Source organism: Phyllosticta citribraziliensis (assembly GCF_038025025.1).
Source record: "Phyllosticta citribraziliensis strain CPC 17464 chromosome Unknown J3D65scaffold_5, whole genome shotgun sequence".
NCBI classification, from domain to species: Eukaryota; Fungi; Ascomycota; class Dothideomycetes; order Botryosphaeriales; family Phyllostictaceae; genus Phyllosticta; species Phyllosticta citribraziliensis.
The window spans coordinates 1,282,606-1,300,561 of NW_027117342.1; the positions used below are offsets into that span (position 1 = coordinate 1,282,606).

Sequence of the window (17,956 nt, forward strand, 5' to 3'; positions counted from 1 at the left end):
GTGCCCCGCCCTTGGATGGGAGGAACATCGAGCCATGACATAATGTTGATGATCGATGTGCTAGTCCGGATTTGGACATTGAATTGATGTCTTGGCATCCACGCGCCCAACGCGTCGGATACGCGTGTCGCGTCCCTCAGCCGAATTTTAGCGCCAAACTCACCTCTGTCAACTTGCCCTGCGCTTTCTCTAAACACCTCCACCACCATCACCCATTCGACCCTACCGAACGTCGCCCATCATGTCTTCCTTGGTCGACGCTGTAATCAACTCCGAAATTGATCTCAATGCGCCAACCCCCACTCCAAGCGAGGGAGCTCCCGGCGCACGGCAACCCAATGGCCGTTCCTCTTCGCGTCCCAGAGGGCCTCCTTCGGACAGCGCAGGACCCAATAGCGAAGCCAACATTCGCGATGACGATATTGCAGCCTCTCGGACTACTGTGAGAAGAGCAGCTGGCCCACGACAGGACATTCCTAAGGTGGTGGACGTAACGGGTGAGACTTTGAGCCAGAGATTCGAGGAGTTTTTGGAATCGTGAGTTTTGCCCTGGACAAGAGAAGCACAACCTGCTGACCCCAATCAGGTACAGGGTAGAACCACAGCCAGTCTCTTCGGGAGTCCCGGCATCCAGCGTACAGACCACCGACAGGTATTACGTTTCCCAAGTCCACGGGCTCCGATCCTACAACCTATCGACTCTCTATGTCGACTTCAACCACCTCATGCAACATGAAGAAGGCGTCCTTGGAGCGGCAATTGCGGACGAGTACTATCGTTTCTTGCCGTACATGACGCGGGCCATGCACAATCTCATCGCAAAGCATGAGCCGCAGTACTTCAGGGACCATCGGCAACCAAACTATTCGGCCTCTAGCGTCGCCGCAACGAATCCAAACTCTACTGGCGAGACAATCGACTCGTTGGGCGACACGTTCGAATCAAAGACCCCCCACCAGCAGACGGACAAACTGTTTACCCTGGCTTTTTACAACCTCCCGCTTGTATCAAGAATTAGGCAGTTGCGGACGTCTTCGATTGGAAGGCTTCTGTCGATATCTGGAACAGTAACAAGGACTTCAGAAGTCCGACCAGAGCTCTCCCTTGCAACATTCGTTTGCGAAATCTGCAACACGATTATTCCCAACATCGAGCAAACGTTCCGATATACGGAACCGACACAGTGCCCAAATTTGACGTGTGGCAACCGGACAGCTTGGCGTCTGGACATTCGGCAAAGCACTTTTGTCGACTGGCAAAAGGTGCGCATCCAGGAAAACAGCTCGGAAATTCCCACAGGAAGCATGCCACGAACTCTCGATGTTATCTTGCGCGGCGAGATTGTGGATCGTGCCAAAGCTGGTGAAAAGTGCATCTTTACCGGCACGCCTATCGTCATCCCAGATGTCAGCCAGTTCAGAGTCCCCGGAATCCGACCTCAAGCGACGAAAGACTTGAATGGTCAACGTGGCACAGATGTCGGCGGGAATGGAGTTTCTGGTCTCAAGGCTCTCGGAGTGAGGGATCTGACCTACAGATTGGCCTTCATGGCCTGCATGGTGACACCGGATACTTCGACCCCCGGTCAAGCTTCCACACAAGAGTTACATGGCCAAGCAGGCAATATTCTTCAGTCGCTCAACCAAATTGGGCCTACCGACAATTATTTGCGTCTTTCCTCCGAACAGGCGCAGTCCGAGCTTTTGGCTACCATGACACCAGCCGAAATCGAAGACCTCAAGAGCATGGTGCACGGCGACAACATGTTCATGCGGCTTGTCGACTCTATTGCACCCATGGTGTACGGCCATTCCGTCATCAAGAAGGGCCTGTTACTGCAACTGATGGGCGGTGTCAGCAAAGTTACGCCGGAAGGCATGGCTCTCCGTGGTGACATCAACATCTGCATCGTTGGCGATCCCAGTACCTCCAAGTCGCAGTTTCTCAAGTACATCTGCAGTTTTCTGCCGCGGTCTGTCTACACCTCTGGTAAAGCATCTTCAGCTGCTGGTCTGACGGCCGCCGTGGTCAAGGACGAGGAAACTGGAGACTTTACCATTGAGGCTGGTGCTCTGATGCTGGCGGACAACGGCATCTGTGCGATTGATGAATTTGACAAGATGGACATCGTCGACCAGGTTGCCATTCACGAAGCCATGGAGCAGCAGACAATCTCGATTGCCAAAGCAGGTATTCAGGCTACGTTGAACGCACGTACGTCAATTCTTGCAGCGGCAAATCCAGTCGGCGGTCGTTACAACCGCAAGACCACCCTCCGTGCCAACGTCAACATGAGCGCCCCCATCATGTCCCGTTTTGACTTGTTCTTCGTCGTTCTTGACGAGTGTGAGGAGAGCGTCGACCGCCACCTTGCCGAACACATTGTCAACATCCACCGACTGCGCGACGACGCCGTCGAACCGGAATTCAGCACCGCCCAGCTGCAGCGCTACATCCGCTTCGCTCAGACCTTCAAGCCGGAATTCACCCCTGAGGCCAAGGATTGTCTCGTGGAAAAGTACAAGGAGCTCCGCGCCGACGACGCCCAGGGAGGCATCGGCCGCAACAGCTACCGCATCACCGTCCGTCAACTCGAAAGCATGATTCGTCTGTCCGAAGCCATTGCAAAGGCCAACTGCGTCGAAGAAGTTACGCCCGAGTTTGTGCGCGAAGCGTACAACCTGCTGCGGCAGAGCATCATATCTGTCGAAAAGGACGACATCGAGGTCGAAGACGACGAGCCGGCGGCGCAAGACGCGCAGCCGGGCGCCAACGCTGCCGACGAAGAAATGGCTGATGCGGGCGGCGAGAACGATGCCCCCGCTGCTCCTGCCGTACCTGATGAAGCCGTGCCGCCAGCTCAGCGAAAGATCACCATCACTTACGACAAGTACATGTCGATCCTCAACCTCATGGTGCAGCGCATCAACCAGGACGCGGCGACAGCCGAGGACGGCGTCGAGGAGAATGAGCTCCTTATCTGGTACCTCGAGCAAAAGGAGGCTGAGATTGAGACGCCGCAGGATATGGAAATTGAGAAGGTGTTGGCCAGGAAGGTCTTGAAACGCATGGTTCGGGTGAGTAACGGCAACACGGAGTCCCCTTATTATTTTCGAGGCAGAGCTAACTTTGTCTGCGCAGGAAAACATCCTCATGATGTTCGCCGGCGAGGGTCTTGCCGACGAGAACGGCCAAGGCTTGGTCAGCGATACCGTCATGTACGTCATGCATCCCAACTGCGCGATGGAGGAGATGTAAAGCACCCGTCTGTAAAAGAAGCGATGAGAAATAAAATGGGCAACAATGATGGGCTTTTTGGGTCTGGGCGACGACCCCGGCTCTTGGGGTTAATGGCGTTTGGAGCGCTCAGGGGTTGGGTGATACCAAGATATATTTATGACGGCACTGTTTCGCCAATCAATGAATGCCACTGCTGTGTTTCGACGGATTATTGCACTGATGAGATTGAATCAAGTGGAAGATTCCAATTCACCCGTGGACTGCTTGTAATGCTGAGTTGACGACACTTCATGAGCCCTCGCTCGAGTCCCAACCAGACAGACATCGAATGAGGGCTCCCTCCGCTGGCTGAAAGATGGTAATATCAAATGAGTTAGAATCGGTATACATCATGTCAAAATCAACGTGAGCCATTATTGTTGCTATTCTTCGTTGCAAACAATAGTAGGTAGACGCAGCCTTCGTGAGGAGGCGATGTCCGCAACCCCCCTGGACCTGTCGAAGCCTCCATATCTTGTTGAGACCTGCAAGAAGAAGTTCCCGAGCAAATTACGGCTGGAGAATTTGGCGTGACGCAGGCATTGGCCAGCAGTGGCAAGCTACTGATATCGCCGTTCAGGAAGCAAAGGAGGGGACTCTGCTTTGACGGCCTATAGAGTAGTTGGCTGGTGTATATTTCCCCGCATCGCCAAGATCTATTCAATAACGAGCAAATAGTCCATCGTGGTGCAGTGGTAGCACGCCAGACCATACACGTTGGTGCGCCGCATTGCTTACGAGCGTGCCGCGCTGGTCCCAGAGCCGTCGATGTCTCGTACATTGACCGAGCTCAGGGATAGGTGCGAGTAGTGCAGAACGGCATGTCAGTCTGGAGGCCCGAGTTCGACTCTCGGCGATGGAACAATTGAGTGTATCTCTTTTGCACTCTCAAGATATAAGAGAAGGAGAGACCTCACTTTTGGTGGCCAGCAGAAAGGTGAAGTGGCGTCTATGGGCCACGATCACCAAGCATTCAAGTCAGTAAATCCATCGTGGTGCAGTGGTAGCACGCCAGACAAAAGACCGCTTGCGCCGCATGTCTCACGAGGCATGCCGCACGACTGTTGTTTCTCCCGGTCTTTGACCTGTTGAGCTTACGCGGTGCGCGTAGCGCGCGAGGCACGGCAGTCTGGTACCCGAGTTCGACTCTCGGCGATGGAGAGTGTCTTTTGTTTTTTGTCGGATGGTGGTTGATGTCGTGGGTAGCTCTTGGTTTTTGCGGAAACCCGCTTCGAGGGGTGGATAGGGGGCTAGCCTCAGACTTTACTGATGCTCATTGAGCGATGGGGGAGGCGGTCCACCATCGGGGAGCACATATCGTCATGATAGGGAAAGTTGAGGGCGTATTTGCTTGATCGAGGCGAAAAGGAAAAGGTAACACGCCTTAAGAGTGATCCGGGGCCGTAGAGCTAGATGTGAATGGTTTGAATTCGAGAAAAGAAGTCAGGAAACTGTAAACAAGCCGTACCATACCGCTCACAATAACGCCACCAGCGCCCCCTCAAAACCAGGCACACCAGTCATCCAAGACTACAGCGAGCATCACTTTGATTTCATCCCCTGATCTCATCTTTGAGCGCATTTCCCTCTTCACCCAGATGTCCCAACAAGAAGCTGCGCTTGAAGTATTCGTTCGGATGGAGAATCGTGTCGAGTTGAGCGCCACTCCACGTGCCATCATCCTTGACCTTCTTAATCTCATTGCGATGCTTGTACTCAAACACGCGGTTGCACGCAATATGGTACCGCTGTCGCTTGACATCGTCGCGCACCTCGTTGAGCGTCTGCCTGTCATTGATGCCCGTGTGTTGGAGGAGGCCGATCAAGTTGTCTGGCGCAAATGTGCGGTAAGGGCAGCCATGAGTCTGCCCGGGCCCGGGCAACGCTTCCGTCATCAGCTTCTGGCACGAGTACGGCGTGTAACCGCCACCCCGCCGGTTCGCATCTCCACCTACGTCGCCGTAGGCGTGGCGCACATTGTAGCGGTACTCTTTGTTGAACTTCTCGTCGGTGATGAGCTTGAAGCTGCGTCGCCAGAAGATGAGACACTCTTCCAAGCTGAGACCTATTCCCTTAAGGAAGAGTGTGTACTGGAGTCGTCCAAAGTGTTTGAGGTGCGAGTTTTGCCGCAGCGTGCGGTGGAGGTGCTGCATGCAAAGAGGAAAGTGTTGACTCAGGGCGTCGACGGAGGCAGCAGTGGGAGTGGTGAGGCCATCAAGGGCAGTGTCGGAGGAGTATGCGGTCTCGGGGGCTGTAAAGCTTGTGCTCAAGTGCGAGAGAATCGGTGAAAGGCGGTCGTCTTCGTCGAGGCGAGGGAGGGCGCGGGCAGTAAGCTGGCACTGTTAGTTTGCTGTTGGCATTTAAGTTGGACATACGCACCTCCATTGCCGTCTCCAATCTTCTGCTGAATTCAGCCAGCACAAGACTGCTTTGCTCCCGCACGGGTACGTAAGCCTTGCCCCTCTTCAAGAGCACCTTTCTTTGTTCGACCAGTTCCGGGACCTTTTCCCAGTCCACCTTGAACCAGCCGTCTTCCTCTCCTTTGCTTTTGCCCCATGGTGTTGCAGCTCTGAGCTCCTCGCCAAACGACTTCCTCTCCTCTTCGGTCACCTTTTCCCACTCACTGCCCATGTCCAAAGAGTCCACAAAGTCTCTACGCTCACGGGTGTCGTCCTCATTCCATCTTAGACGAAACAGTGCGGTTTCCAGGCGGACAAACCGGCGGCGGAGGTCTTCGGTCGCAGAAAATGCCAGGCGCAGGATGAAATGTGAATAATGGTCCTTCTTCCTTTGCGCGTCTAGCTGAGTCGAGCGGCTGCTGTTTGACTGTAGTGGGAGATGTTTTTCAAGGATGGGCTTCATGTAGGATGTTGTCTCTTCGGGACCACGGTTACGAAACGAACAGGCTTCGAGTTCCGACAAGACTGCACACTTGTTAGTGGCCTTCTTAGGACGGAGCGCTTCGTAATAATCTGTCCTTCCAGGACAGAGCCGCCAGACTCAATTCACTGACCCTTGAGACGCGCGATTGCCCATTCTTCAAACTCTTCGAGTGTGATCTCGGCCGTGGGTGGTATAGTGTAAAAGTTGAGGCGGTGCTTGTATTCTTGGTCCCTCCATTTGGGAGCCGCAAACTGGCGTTTCTTGTAGTCGAGGTCGGTCCGGCGCTTGGCGTCGATGCGAGCGATAGATGAACGCTGCATTGTCTCAAGAGCTAGGTCAATTACTCGAAGGTCTCGACTTCGTTGGCGCGGGAATAGGGTTGGGTGTGTAGGTAGGAGCAGAAGTGGTTGACGCGAGACGCGTCGCTCGGTGCATGCACCGCGTCTTTGCCGACGCGCTAAATGAATCCCTGTCCGAGGCAGCCAGCCAATTCGGTCGAACCTATTGATGCATCTCCTTCCACCATACTCTAGCCCGCTACTCTTTATGCGTGGTCTAAATACACAAATCTATCCTCCTCTATGATGCGCTGTACGTCTATCCCAGCAAGTCGCCCAACTTGTCCGCATAGAAAGCCGGCTTGACTCCAGTCCCATCTCCCTCGCCCAAAAAGTCCTCCTTCTTGTTCACGCCACTCAGCACAGCCAGAGTTCCGCCCAGCTGGCCTTCGATGCCAAAGCGAATGTCGGTGTTGAGACGGTCGCCAATCATGCATGTCCTGCTGCGATCGAATTTGAATTTGCCCTCAACCGCGTCCATCATAGCCTGGCTTGGCTTTCCAAGAGCCAACGGCGATTTCCCCGAGGCTGTCACCAAAGGTGCTTCAATGGACCCAGCCCCCGGGAACAAGGTGTGCGCCATGGGGAGTGTAGAGTCGGTGTTTGTTGCCAAAAACGTGGCTCCCCTCTTCAAGTATCCAAAGGCGTGCGCCAACTTCAAATAGTTGACGTGAAAGTCGAGACCGGCGAGGACGATCCCAACATCGGGATCGAGAGCAGAGCCATCGGCAATGTTGGTGAAGTCCTCAGGCTCAATATCGCGGCGGAGGGAGGCATCTGTGCCGCCGATGAAGGGCACGTTTTCGGCACGGAGTTCCTCCTCGATGCCAGACTCCCCCAACACAAAGACCTTGTTCTTGGGAGCCGGAAGCTTGAGGATTCGCGCAATGTACACCGCAGCGCTATACGCGGAGCCAAAGACCTCGTCCTAACTCATGTCAGCGGCCTGAAATACATGCGTTGCTAGAATCCATTGGTGTGCCGTTTTCTGAGACACGTACCACCGTCACAGGCACGCCGAGTTTGTCAAACTTCTTCTTGTAGTCTGCGCGGCTCTTTGTGCTATTGTTCGTCACAAACACAAGTTGTTTCCCTGCAGAGTGGTCGTTAGCAGGTCAGACACTAAGCAAGCATACCTTTCCCGACGCTCACCTTTGCTGCGAAGCATTTCCAGAGTTTCTGCGGTTCGAGGAAAGATGTGATCACCAGACCATAGCACACCTATCCTTCATGCGATTAGTCCCGAAGTCCGAGGTGCTCCTAGCCATGTCGGCTTTCAAAACCACTCTGCGCAGGCGCGTTGCCTTGGCTGCCATATTTCGGCGCGCGGGACTGGGTCGAGGGAATGCGCGTACCGTCACAGTCGAACAGGAAGGTCTGGGTGAAGTCTTTTAGTTCATGGTTCTTGGTGTCAGGATGGTTTGAGAAGAAATGTGTGACGCACATCAAACTTGGCAAGGAATTCCTCGATGGCCGGCTGGTCGCCGGACAAATATCTTGGCTCCCCCATTGCGACGGATGTTGATTCTCAAATCGAGCGTGTTGAGGTGTAGAGTGGAAAGATGTCAGGCTAAACTGCCCGAGGACTTTACAGTCCGCCGACGGGGGCAGATCCCTGGTGGGGCCCGCTGACGTGATGAGTCCGATCGGAGCTCAGCGCCGCGGGGTTCAACAATCCACCGCTGCAGACCTGGTACCTGGGATTTATTCGAACACACCACGCAAGCGCACGTTGATGGGAACGGAGACCTTCAATTGGTTCTTGTTCATTCGCTACTCGAGTTGGCTTCCTCTGTTGAGTCTGTTTCTGGCCCCGAGGCCCTCGCCTGTCCCTGTCCATCGTAGCTTGTTTTGCGAAAAATTCCAACAAATCCTCCAATGTTGCTTGTTGTCAGTTTCGGTCTGCAAACGACCCTCCACTTCTCACTGGTGGCAGACTCGATGGACAGTCCTTCTAGGCTGTCTGGCGCAGGTTCTGCTTCAACCGAGGGCGCTTCTGGATTCTGCTGCTCCGTTTTGGCCTCTGCCTCATCAACATCATCGTTCCATTCGTTTGCCTTTGCCAGCTGTTTCTGGAACGATACATTATCGGCCGCGGCGGCTGATGTTGTTTTGGCAGTCTTCGTCTCTTTCAGGAGTTTGATTTCCCATGGTCTCGCGGTCTGACCGCCCCTCAATTCGGCCACATGTTCCAGGGCCAAAGGCAGGCGCGATTCTTTGATCGCTTTCAAACAGTCAGCAATTTGCGTTATGCTGGGGTTAAACACTGCAAGAATGCCATCGACCTGGAGAGCACGAGCAACAGAAGGAAGATGATCTTCTGAGGCTGGGAGATCGAGGAAGACACGCGACAAGAATGGCTCAGGCTCATCTGCGCTTGAGTCGGACGACTGTGGTTTAGACATGGACTCCAGGCGCCTCTCAATCCACTGCGTTACGTCGCCCAAGTGAAAGTCGACGTGACGGGCATAAAGGCCGTGTCGAAAGTGTTTCACGATTTGGCGGGCATGCACCATGTTGCGGCGCTTTGCCTCGACCGTGTGGACGACGGCACGTCGCTTTCCCTTCCACGCTTCGAAGGTATCTTCGTTCGAAATTTCAGCGAGAGGTGAGTCGTATGTCGCATCTTCGGACGGATCTTCAGCGTCTGGCGAGGGCTGGATCGCTTCCGGGGCTTTGGGTAGTGGAGGGTTCGCAGCATGTATAGCCCTAGCAAGGTGTAGAGTCACTCCACCATGACCAGTACCAGCTTCCAAAACCTCCAGTGGAGAAGTGGAAGCATTCTCTTGGCTGGGTGGGTCGACGTGTATGTCCATCAACCCCACAATCACATTGGCGTCATCGTGGTAGATCTGGACAGGGCCGGGTCAGCGCGACCGCGGAGAGATGGACATGGCGTGCAGTGAACGACGAACAGGAGTGGCAATCCGCGGGCTCAGGCGGACATACTCTTCAAGCGTCGGCTCGTGCAACCGAAACGAAGTTTTGGTTGATTTTATAACGTCGCGCGCGCGTTTTCCGATAATCTCGTCGTGGGTGATGGGGCGGCCGGCAAAGGCGGTTTGTCTGACTTGGCCACCCGATTTGAGAGCGTAAGTCAAGATGCCATCGTTGTCAGGCTTCTTTTTGTCGCGCAACAGAACCACGTCGCCCTCTGGCGGTGGGATGTCAGCATGGAAGGAGGGAGAGAAAGAAAAAAGTGCAGGGTGCGGCGTACCAGCGAACTGTCGAGGCCCGGAGCGTGAGGATATGGAGCGAAGACATTGACGGCACACGGGCAGGCGGAGAGGCCTCGGTGCAGGGCGACAGGCGGCGAGCATGAGAGAGAGCAGCGATAATGATGGGATGGTGTGGTGTTGTTCGGTGCCGTGGTGCAGATCTGGGGAAAGCTCTGGCGGGAGAGGCGTCCCCCGTCGCCGTCGGGTTGCAGGGGTCGTGTCATGCCTGCCGGTGCCTCCTGTGCGACCAACCCTACATGTACCTACCGTACATGCACCCGGTACTCCCTCTGCACCACCTGCTCCACGCTCCCGTCGCCCGCCGCCTGCTCACCACCGCCTCTTCCTCCTCCGTCCACCAGGCCAACTTCCTGCGCCGAAGCAGGAGAATGGCTTGCTCTTCTTGTCTTCTTCCAGTCTGCTGCTCCTGAATCACCAAGCTCTTTAGCTCTACACCTGCCGCTTCTCCGCCTCGACCTGCCTCTTCCCAGCAGCCACCTTTCTCCGACCTGTCCGAGCGCTTCGCGCATCACCCCCCAATATGACCAGAAGAATTGTGCGTCTCGTCTCTCCGTCCCGCCTCTGCGTGCTCACGCCTCTTGCGCCCATGTGCTGACAGAATTGCTTGTTTCCCCCAGGTCCGCACCAGCTTTCAGCTGGGAGCTCTCACGGCCGTCATTGTCATGATCGTCATCTTCTTTGACAACCATTTCCGCGTCCTACCTCAAAGCATCCATACACACCTTCCGGCTCACCACCCCGGCCTCATCATCACCGACATTACTGTACAAACCTGCTCCGCTCTCAATCCACTCAGCAGCTGCAAGCTCGACCAAGATAAATGGCATCGCGTCGAAAAGGACTTATATCTCGGGACCGGATGGTTCAACAAAGCCTACGTCCATGTCAAGCGCAAGCGCGAAGAGGAACTCAAGTCCGACGAGAGAGTCGTCATCGACGTGCGCGTCGGCAGACTCGACCCGTCCATGGGCGAAAAGGGCCAAGAAACGGCAAAGTGGGAAAACAGACCTGCAGGGATTTGGCTTTTGCGATCGAGCAAGCGGCACGACAGCGACTCCAATCAAGTCGTGACTGCCGTAGATGTCTTGTTTGGCGCCGATGCTGTTGAGCCCCGTCCTAGTTGGGAAGTCCGAGACACCCCGCTTCTGTTGGATACTTCGGGTGAGGCGCAAGAAGCTCGCCTTAGCCTCAGGCGTGGTCCGCCTCACAAGGTCGAGAAGCCAATCCCAAGAATCAAAAGGGATGGCAAATTCAAAATCCTCCAAGTCTCGGATCTCCACCTCAGCACTGGGATTGGCGTGTGCCGGGATGCCGAGCCAAAGGGCCACAATGGCGGAGCTTGCGACGCGGACAGCCGGACCCTGGAATTTGTGGGAAAGATTTTGGATGACGAGAAGCCCGACATGGTCGTGCTCTCGGGAGACCAGGTCAATGGCGAGACTGCACCGGATTCTCAATCTGTAAGTCAAGGGCTACTCCTGTTCGTCATCACCGCTGACACTCTAGGCCATCTTCAAATTCGCCGAACTATTCATAAAACGAAAGATCCCATACGCCGCAATCTTCGGGAATCACGACGACGAGGGCTCACTCAGTCGCTCCGCGCAAATGTCCCTCCTTACGACACTCCCTTACTCCCTCAGCGAGCCCGGGCCAAACACAATCGATGGCGTGGGCAACTACTTTGTCGAGATTCTTGCCCCTGGCACCTCGACACATTCAGCCTTGACACTCTACTTTCTCGACTCTCACTCATACTCTCCCGATGAACATAAGTTCCGTGGCTATGACTGGATCAAGCCGAACCAGATTTCGTGGTTCAAAGACACGGCCAAGAGCCTCAAAGAACAGCACAAGCACTACACACATATCCACCTCGACATGGCCTTCATTCACATTCCAGTCCCAGAGTATAGCCTTCGCGAGAACCAGTACGTGGGCGCATGGAAGGAGGGTGTCACTTCCCCTGGATTCAACTCTCACTTTCACGATGCCCTCATCGAAGCCCAGGTCCCTGTTGTGTCCTGCGGTCATGATCACGTCAACGACTACTGTGCCCTCTCCAGACTTGGAAGTGATCCAAGGTTATGGATGTGCTATGCCGGCGGCAGTGGCTTCGGCGGCTATGGCGGCTACAATGGATATCACAGACGAATAAGAGTATGGGACGTTGACGCGAACGAAGCCAGGATCAGCACGTGGAAGAGAGTCGAATGGGGTAACACGGAAGAAAGAGTGGACGAACAGATCGTGGTCGAAGGGGGGAAGGTGTACGACAGCACTTCGTGAGCGCATGGAACGAGCATGATTTCCCGCCGCGATCGTTCCCTCTCCTTTTCTGCAGGGTTGGCAATGGAAGAGATTGTAAGAATTGATCTGAACGCCGGACAGCTGTATCGTGGCCGAGGGGCGGCTTTGCACAGCATCACAGTACAAAAAAAGGGCTGCCAGCATGGAGTTCGCCCACACTCATTCTTGGTCGCGTCGACGCGTCTGTCATACTCTACAAGGCGGCCCGCGCTTGTCCGCCTACAACCGCCTCATCGCCCTGCCGCTCGCTTTCGCAACACATACCCGGCAATGGCCAAACGCCAGAATACAGACCTCAGCCACATACGAAGGCCCAAATGGTTGCCGCAACTTTGACTAGGCTTGCCTTACTTCGGTCTGTCCTTGTCGATGCACAGCACAAGGCAAGGGCGCAAATCGAGCTACCCCAAGGATCTCACTCTTCCTCCACGGCAGGTTGAGATTCAAGTGGCCACGACGACGCTCAACAATCGAAGACGACCTCCTCGCTCTCATCGATCTCGGCCTGCGCGAAGCTCTCTCCGTCGGGCGAGGGATAGCAATGCCCCCTCGTGTTTTTGCGTCACGCTGACTGGCCCTTTCGTTCGCTTCTTTCTCCCGGTCTCGGTCTCGGGCCCTTTCCGATCTTTCTTTGCTGTTGGAATTGTTGTTTCTTGTCGACGCCGTCTCTCTTGTTTTGTTTCCGGCAGGTCGGATCAGTTCGATGCAGAATACGAACGAGCGCGAGCGAAGGAGGACGAGCTGTCTTCACCTAGCATGGCGTTGTGGGCGTTGCTTTTGCACCTTTGCGTATTGGCAGCGATGCGACGACGATGTCGAGAACGGAGGCACGGGCAGAAAGACAAATCGGAGGAGCGGTTTCGCTCGTAAGAGCATCGGAGGGGGGGTTGTCGTGGTCGTGGTATTGTGATTGAAGGTATACTGACCCAGTGGATGTGGGGTTGATGCGTCTTGTAGTCGTCGACGAGGAAGAGAAAGTCGACTTTGTTGTACCTACCTTCGTGCGTACGGTAGTACTGGTTGTGAGATGAAATCCCAACTCAACAAGAGGAGTTCGGATTATGCTTCCATATATCTGCCCGGCGCTGGATTGTTGGTTGATCTCATAGCATCTTGTCTGCTCAGAAGTCACGCGCTCGAAGCCACCTCGCCATGAATGATCCACACGTCAATCAAGCAAGCGATCAAATCCAATTTTCCGTTGTCGTAGCCAGAGTAGCAAATCTATCTGTCCTCGACCCCCAAAAAGCAAATGTGGTGCTGGCACCTTTGAATAAGACGCAAGTAGCGCCATACCCTCGTTCTCACTCCCTCGCCGCACTGCGAATTCCGACTGGTCGTCAATCATGTTGAGTCGTGTAGTGTCGTGAAAAACCAAAGTGATCCGTGGTTCGCCTGTGTCCTTGCCGCAAAACGCCCTTGAAGACAAAGAATTTGAGAAAATGAGAAGCCCGTAAAGGCAAGGCTGACCGTGTGCCAGCAAGGAAATCAGAGGAAAAGAAAGAGGGCAAACAGAAAGGGTGTGTGATGACGGTGGGCAAGTAGAAAATGTCTCCCAATTTTGTCCTTTCGTTGGAATGCCGTTCGAAGTCGGATAAAGCGGGGTTTGTAAGAGATGCGATCAAGCAAGGAAAAGTAAGTTTGTGTTGTGAGAAAGTGGAGCAGCCGTCGACGATGAAGTAGGCAGAGCAGCAACGGTAGAGGAAAGGCTGCTCAGGGAATTGCAACTCTCGTGCCGCATGATGGCCGATTCGTTATATCTGCCACGGTCCCAGTATCTTGCGCTTCAGTTTGTAGCCACCCGTATTAGGAGAGCACCTAATGAAACAGACGGCGGTTCAGCGCGCCAGAACTCTTGGGAATAGGAGGCGTCGGCCGTCTCGGCGGGACACGGAATGAGATTTTCGTCTTCCCGGCGTCATCACCATTGTGCGTGGTGGTGGATTCTGTGGACTCCTCCTCCGCTTCCTCAAAGTCCGAATTACCGCGAATGAAGCCGTTTTCTCGTCGTGTCAATACCGAAGCCGCGGTGGAGAGCGTTGGAGGCTTGCGTTTTGCGGGGCTTTTGTCGGCCTGAGTGGACTTTGATGGAGTAGTGGTGCTCCGGGGAGAGGCGGCCGAGGTCTGGGTCTTGGACTTGGAAGCATCTGTATCGATTTTGGATGACTTGGGTTGCGCAGGCGCTTTCTTGGTGGCTGCGTCGTACATGGAGTTGGCCCGGACCTTCTCAGACGGAATCGGAGTCCTCTTCTTGGTGATTGTAGGCTCATCAAAATTGAATTTTGGGTTTTCTGACGGAAGGGAAGAAGTTTTGGTCGGGAGTCTTGAAAGGATTCCTGACCCTTTCCTGGGGACAGAGGGACTCTTCGCCTCCGATGGCAAGGGAACGGGCGGACTCCCCACCTCCGATGGCAAAACGACTTTGCCGTTGACGACACGGGTGCCCGGCTTTCGGCCGCGTTTCTTTGGTGTACCACTGCTGCCGCGGGACACTGCCAGTGCTGTCTTTTGTTTTCGAGGTGTCGTCGGGCGCGGAGGCTCTGTCGGGCGAGACAATGACTTTGTTCTCGGCCGTCGGACAACACTCTGATCTGAATCCTGGTCCTCGTCATCTGAGTCCACCACGTGGATGAAACTAGTTTCATCTCGAGTCTTTGGTGTAGAGTCCAAGAATTTGTCGGCTGGGTGTTGGTCAGCCCGATACAACGGCGTGCTGTTGCTGGCCGGCCGTCTTGACCTGCGCACCCAATTGGGCACACTGCTGTCTCTCGACTCTGGAGAAGTCTCTTTTTCTTCATCATCAGTGAGGCCAATGTCCTTTCCGTGGGATTCTCCACCGCTTGCCCCCGAGTCTCTGCGAAGTTTCTTCGACGGCGGCTCAAGGGCATCCATAGGTCCTTCGTTTGCGCGTTTTGGGGGGTCGTTGGACTCTGTGGTTGCGCACGGAATATCTCTGTCCAGGGCCTCGTTCGCACGTTTTGGGGTGTCGTTGGACTCTTTCGTCGCGCGCGGAATGTCGCTGTGCAGGGCTTCGTTTCTCGATACAAAATCACCCGGCAACTCCGTGAATTTTTCCTTGAGTACCGACAGGGGAATCATTTCTTTGAGTGCCGATAAGGGTACCATAAATTCTCCTGTACGGGGATCAACGAAACCTTTGGTCCCCTTTGAAGCGTTTTGAGATGATTCGGGCTGAGGCGCTGAACTTGGTAACGCAAAGGGAGGCTCTGGTGTAGTGCTTCGCGGGGATGAAAGTGGTGAGGAATCCTCTGAGCTGCTCACACCCTCCAACTGCCTCATATGCCTTCTGTGCCAAGCAATCTTTTCCGGGGCCATTGGCTCGTCACAACCCTTCCACCAGCTGAACATGCGACGATAGCTGTCCGGTAGAATTGGGTGTGACTTGTCGATTTGATCGAGCTCTTCCATATATTGCCGGAAAGTTTTGCCTTTTTTGAACTCGTCCCGGGCAGCCTTCGCATCTTCGTCGTCGTCGAGCTTCATTTTGAGCACTGCAGAAGACTCGCTCGCGCCAGCCTTCAGCCGCCTTTCAAAAGCATCCGCCATAGCTCTTTCCTCATGGCGTCTCGACTTGATCGCAGCACGCTTGGACTGCTTCTTGTTGCTTACCCTCGCGGAGAGGGTTGGGGGTCCATCACTGTCCGACTCGCAAGGTATGCTACCTCCTTCGCGGTCTTCGTCTGTCGAAGGGTAAGCGCCGTACACATCTTCATAATAGCCTCTGCGGGCTACGTTTTTCAGTATCTTGTAAGACCTTGCAGGACTTGGAGATATTCCTGTTGAGATGAAGCTGAGGCGGCTCTTACTTTGTCGTTTTGATGCCGATGAAGAGTTGTTCCCACTACCAGTCCCGGGCGTCTGTCGAGGTGACTTGGGTTCGGATTTGGATCTGTCATGTGAGGCATTGCTTTCTGGGATTGCGCTCCGGGTGTCTTTGTTAGAGTGGTCAAGCGACGGTGGCGGCGATGTCATGATTGCTGAGCCACGTCTTGACAACCAGAGTCCCGGCTTCTGTTACGGTGAGCGGCCAGGCGAACCAAGCGAATGAGAATAGTGAGAGCTAATCACGAAGTATTGGTAGCAGTGGTGTATTTGGGTGGGAGTAGTGGGTGGGAAGGTGAGGCGAGGGATGATGGCAATGAACGGCCAGGTTTAAGAGGAAGGGCGAACAATGGTTCGAATGGGCAGGTGAGCCAGATCAAGAGATGTGTGGTCGTGCAAGTTGGCGTTCGCCGTGTTCCACGGGACAACGGGATGGACTCCAAACGGAAGCAGAAGTCGTTGGATGGCGTCTGCAGGCCGTGAGGAGTGTGTGCCGGTAGAACGGCAGAATGTCTCACAATTTATGCCGTTCGTTGTGACATGGTGACTCCGTGTCGGAGAGGCTGCAGGTGGTTCGGTTGGGGTCGAGGTTAGCAGGGAACCCTCTCTGTGGTTGTCTTTGGTGGGGTACAGGTATCGCTGTGTGTCGGCAGGCAGGGTCAACGGTCTACACAGCCAACACAGTCTTGCGTGTAACGGGAATGTTTCTTCGCTTGTGAACTACCATGGGTATACTTTTGAATCCTCCAGAAACCCTGACTCTAAAACCCCAACGCCTTCCAATGCCGCTATACATGACGTCGTGAACAATCCTCTCGACCCTTCCCTCTACAGGTCCTCCGGTAGAACCTCCTCCGCTGTGTAACCTATCGTCTCTCCAATCCTGCGCACGACCTCCTTGATGCCCTTGCATGCCGGGCTATCCGGGTAGGCGTCAAGAAAGCTTTCTCCATAGTCGCAAGCCATGCCAATTCTCGGGTCCAAAGGCACAGCGCCAAGGAAAGGTATTCCCTCGTCCTCCGCCATTTTCCTCGCACCGCCGGTCGATGCCCTGAAGATTTGGCTTTGATGCCGACACCCTGGACAAACAAAGCCTGACATGTTCTCCACAATCCCGAGTATCCTGATGCCAGCCTTCCGACAGAAATCCACCTCTTTCCGCACATCCAGCAAGCTGACTTCCTGTGGCGTGCTCACTAGGACCGCACCGTCAACGCCCGCCTCTTTCAGGAAGCTGTTGACGCTCAGGTGCTCGTCGCTTGTCCCAGGTGGTGTGTCGACGACCAGAAAATCCAGCTCTCCCCACTCGACGTCTTTAAGAAACGTCTTTATAAGCCCGTTCTTTTTCGGCCCGCGCCAGATGACCGCGTCGTCGCGGTTGGGTAGCATGAACTGCACACTCATAACTCCCAGGTTGTCGCTAACCCACACAGGCTCCATGCCAGTGCTCGTGACGTGTATGCTCTCCTCCTCCACTCCCATCATCTTTGGAATACTCGGTCCGCAAATGTCCGTGTCCATCAGGCCGACGCTGCTGGCGGGGTTCGCGGCGAAGGCGTGAGCTAACATAGTGCTCAAGGTAGATTTCCCCACGCCGCCTTTGCCTGACAACACCAACAGTTTGTGTTTGACACCTGCGAGGCGCTCCGCAATGATTGGTATATCTGGGTCGGGTCCCTTGGGCGCTGACGCGCATATGGCTTGGTTGGGGCATCCGGCGCACGAGTCTGCCTTGCCAGCTGATTGCGACTCGGGTCCGGGACAGTGTTCCGGCTCTGGCGCGACGAGTTTCGGTGCAGACTTAAGTGGCGCCTCGAGAGCAGCAGCGCCGTCGGTCGTGGTGGGCGCGATGGGTTCTTCGAGAGAGGGCGCCATGGTGGCGATCGGGTGTGAGTTGTTGGCTGGTGAGAATGTGGCAAGGCCTAAGATTCGGTGAAAAGGTTGAGGGAGTATCTTTTGTTGGTTATGCTTGGTAAGATTTGTTTGGAATTGGTCAAGTCAAGGAACGACAAAGTGAGATGGTAGCGACAGCGGCTCTGCCCGTTGTGTCATGGTCCACTTGCT

At 54.8% G+C, this 17,956-nt stretch overlaps 8 protein-coding genes and 2 pseudogenes across 10 annotated transcripts; 5 read left to right on the forward strand and 5 right to left on the reverse strand.

Moving 5' to 3' along the window:
- The first annotated feature begins 182 nt into the window (after positions 1-182).
- On the forward strand, positions 183-3,446 carry J3D65DRAFT_588023 (MCM2/3/5 family-domain-containing protein). The gene is made up of 3 exons (XM_066797774.1): positions 183-537; positions 587-3,077; positions 3,142-3,446. Exons 1-3 carry the CDS (start codon positions 242-244, stop codon positions 3,256-3,258), a joined length of 2,904 nt encoding a protein of 967 aa, XP_066656158.1. The 5' UTR covers positions 183-241; the 3' UTR covers positions 3,259-3,446.
- A 511-nt stretch (positions 3,447-3,957) lies between these two features.
- Positions 3,958-4,141, forward strand: J3D65DRAFT_t56 (annotated as a pseudogene). The gene has a single exon. The product of its transcript is annotated as a tRNA-OTHER (tRNA).
- A 124-nt stretch (positions 4,142-4,265) lies between these two features.
- J3D65DRAFT_t57 lies at positions 4,266-4,440 on the forward strand (annotated as a pseudogene). The gene has a single exon. The product of its transcript is annotated as a tRNA-OTHER (tRNA).
- Positions 4,441-4,575: 135 nt separating this feature from the next.
- Positions 4,576-6,567, reverse strand: J3D65DRAFT_622101 (eukaryotic and archaeal DNA primase, large subunit-domain-containing protein). The gene is made up of 3 exons (XM_066800035.1): positions 6,293-6,567; positions 5,659-6,203; positions 4,576-5,612 (listed from the first exon to the last, which is right to left on the reverse strand). Exons 1-3 carry the CDS (start codon positions 6,480-6,482, stop codon positions 4,833-4,835), a joined length of 1,515 nt encoding a protein of 504 aa, XP_066656159.1. The 5' UTR covers positions 6,483-6,567; the 3' UTR covers positions 4,576-4,832.
- J3D65DRAFT_622104 (4-nitrophenylphosphatase-like protein) lies at positions 6,544-8,146 on the reverse strand. The gene is made up of 5 exons (XM_066800036.1): positions 7,945-8,146; positions 7,856-7,877; positions 7,653-7,721; positions 7,502-7,593; positions 6,544-7,428 (listed from the first exon to the last, which is right to left on the reverse strand). Exons 1-5 carry the CDS (start codon positions 8,008-8,010, stop codon positions 6,760-6,762), a joined length of 918 nt encoding a protein of 305 aa, XP_066656160.1. The 5' UTR covers positions 8,011-8,146; the 3' UTR covers positions 6,544-6,759.
- Positions 8,147-8,238: 92 nt separating this feature from the next.
- Positions 8,239-9,884, reverse strand: J3D65DRAFT_622107 (adenine-N(1)--methyltransferase-like protein). The gene is made up of 3 exons (XM_066800037.1): positions 9,718-9,884; positions 9,416-9,654; positions 8,239-9,352 (listed from the first exon to the last, which is right to left on the reverse strand). Exons 1-3 carry the CDS (start codon positions 9,818-9,820, stop codon positions 8,267-8,269), a joined length of 1,428 nt encoding a protein of 475 aa, XP_066656161.1. The 5' UTR covers positions 9,821-9,884; the 3' UTR covers positions 8,239-8,266.
- Positions 9,885-10,282: 398 nt separating this feature from the next.
- On the forward strand, positions 10,283-12,223 carry J3D65DRAFT_329464 (phosphoesterase-like protein). Its single transcript, XM_066795407.1, has 2 exons — positions 10,283-11,199; positions 11,246-12,223. The coding sequence occupies exons 1-2, from the start codon at positions 10,402-10,404 to the stop codon at positions 12,026-12,028; spliced, it is 1,581 nt and encodes a 526-aa protein (XP_066656162.1). The 5' UTR covers positions 10,283-10,401; the 3' UTR covers positions 12,029-12,223.
- On the forward strand, positions 12,224-13,068 carry J3D65DRAFT_329481 (uncharacterized protein). The gene has a single exon (XM_066795409.1). It carries the CDS (start codon positions 12,419-12,421, stop codon positions 12,917-12,919), a length of 501 nt encoding a protein of 166 aa, XP_066656163.1. The 5' UTR covers positions 12,224-12,418; the 3' UTR covers positions 12,920-13,068.
- Positions 13,069-13,635: 567 nt separating this feature from the next.
- On the reverse strand, positions 13,636-16,224 carry J3D65DRAFT_329467 (uncharacterized protein). Its single transcript, XM_066795408.1, has one exon. It carries the CDS (start codon positions 16,040-16,042, stop codon positions 13,868-13,870), a length of 2,175 nt encoding a protein of 724 aa, XP_066656164.1. The 5' UTR covers positions 16,043-16,224; the 3' UTR covers positions 13,636-13,867.
- A 363-nt stretch (positions 16,225-16,587) lies between these two features.
- On the reverse strand, positions 16,588-17,926 carry J3D65DRAFT_622115 (P-loop containing nucleoside triphosphate hydrolase protein). Its single transcript, XM_066800038.1, has one exon. It carries the CDS (start codon positions 17,765-17,767, stop codon positions 16,721-16,723), a length of 1,047 nt encoding a protein of 348 aa, XP_066656165.1. The 5' UTR covers positions 17,768-17,926; the 3' UTR covers positions 16,588-16,720.
- Positions 17,927-17,956: the final 30 nt, after the last annotated feature.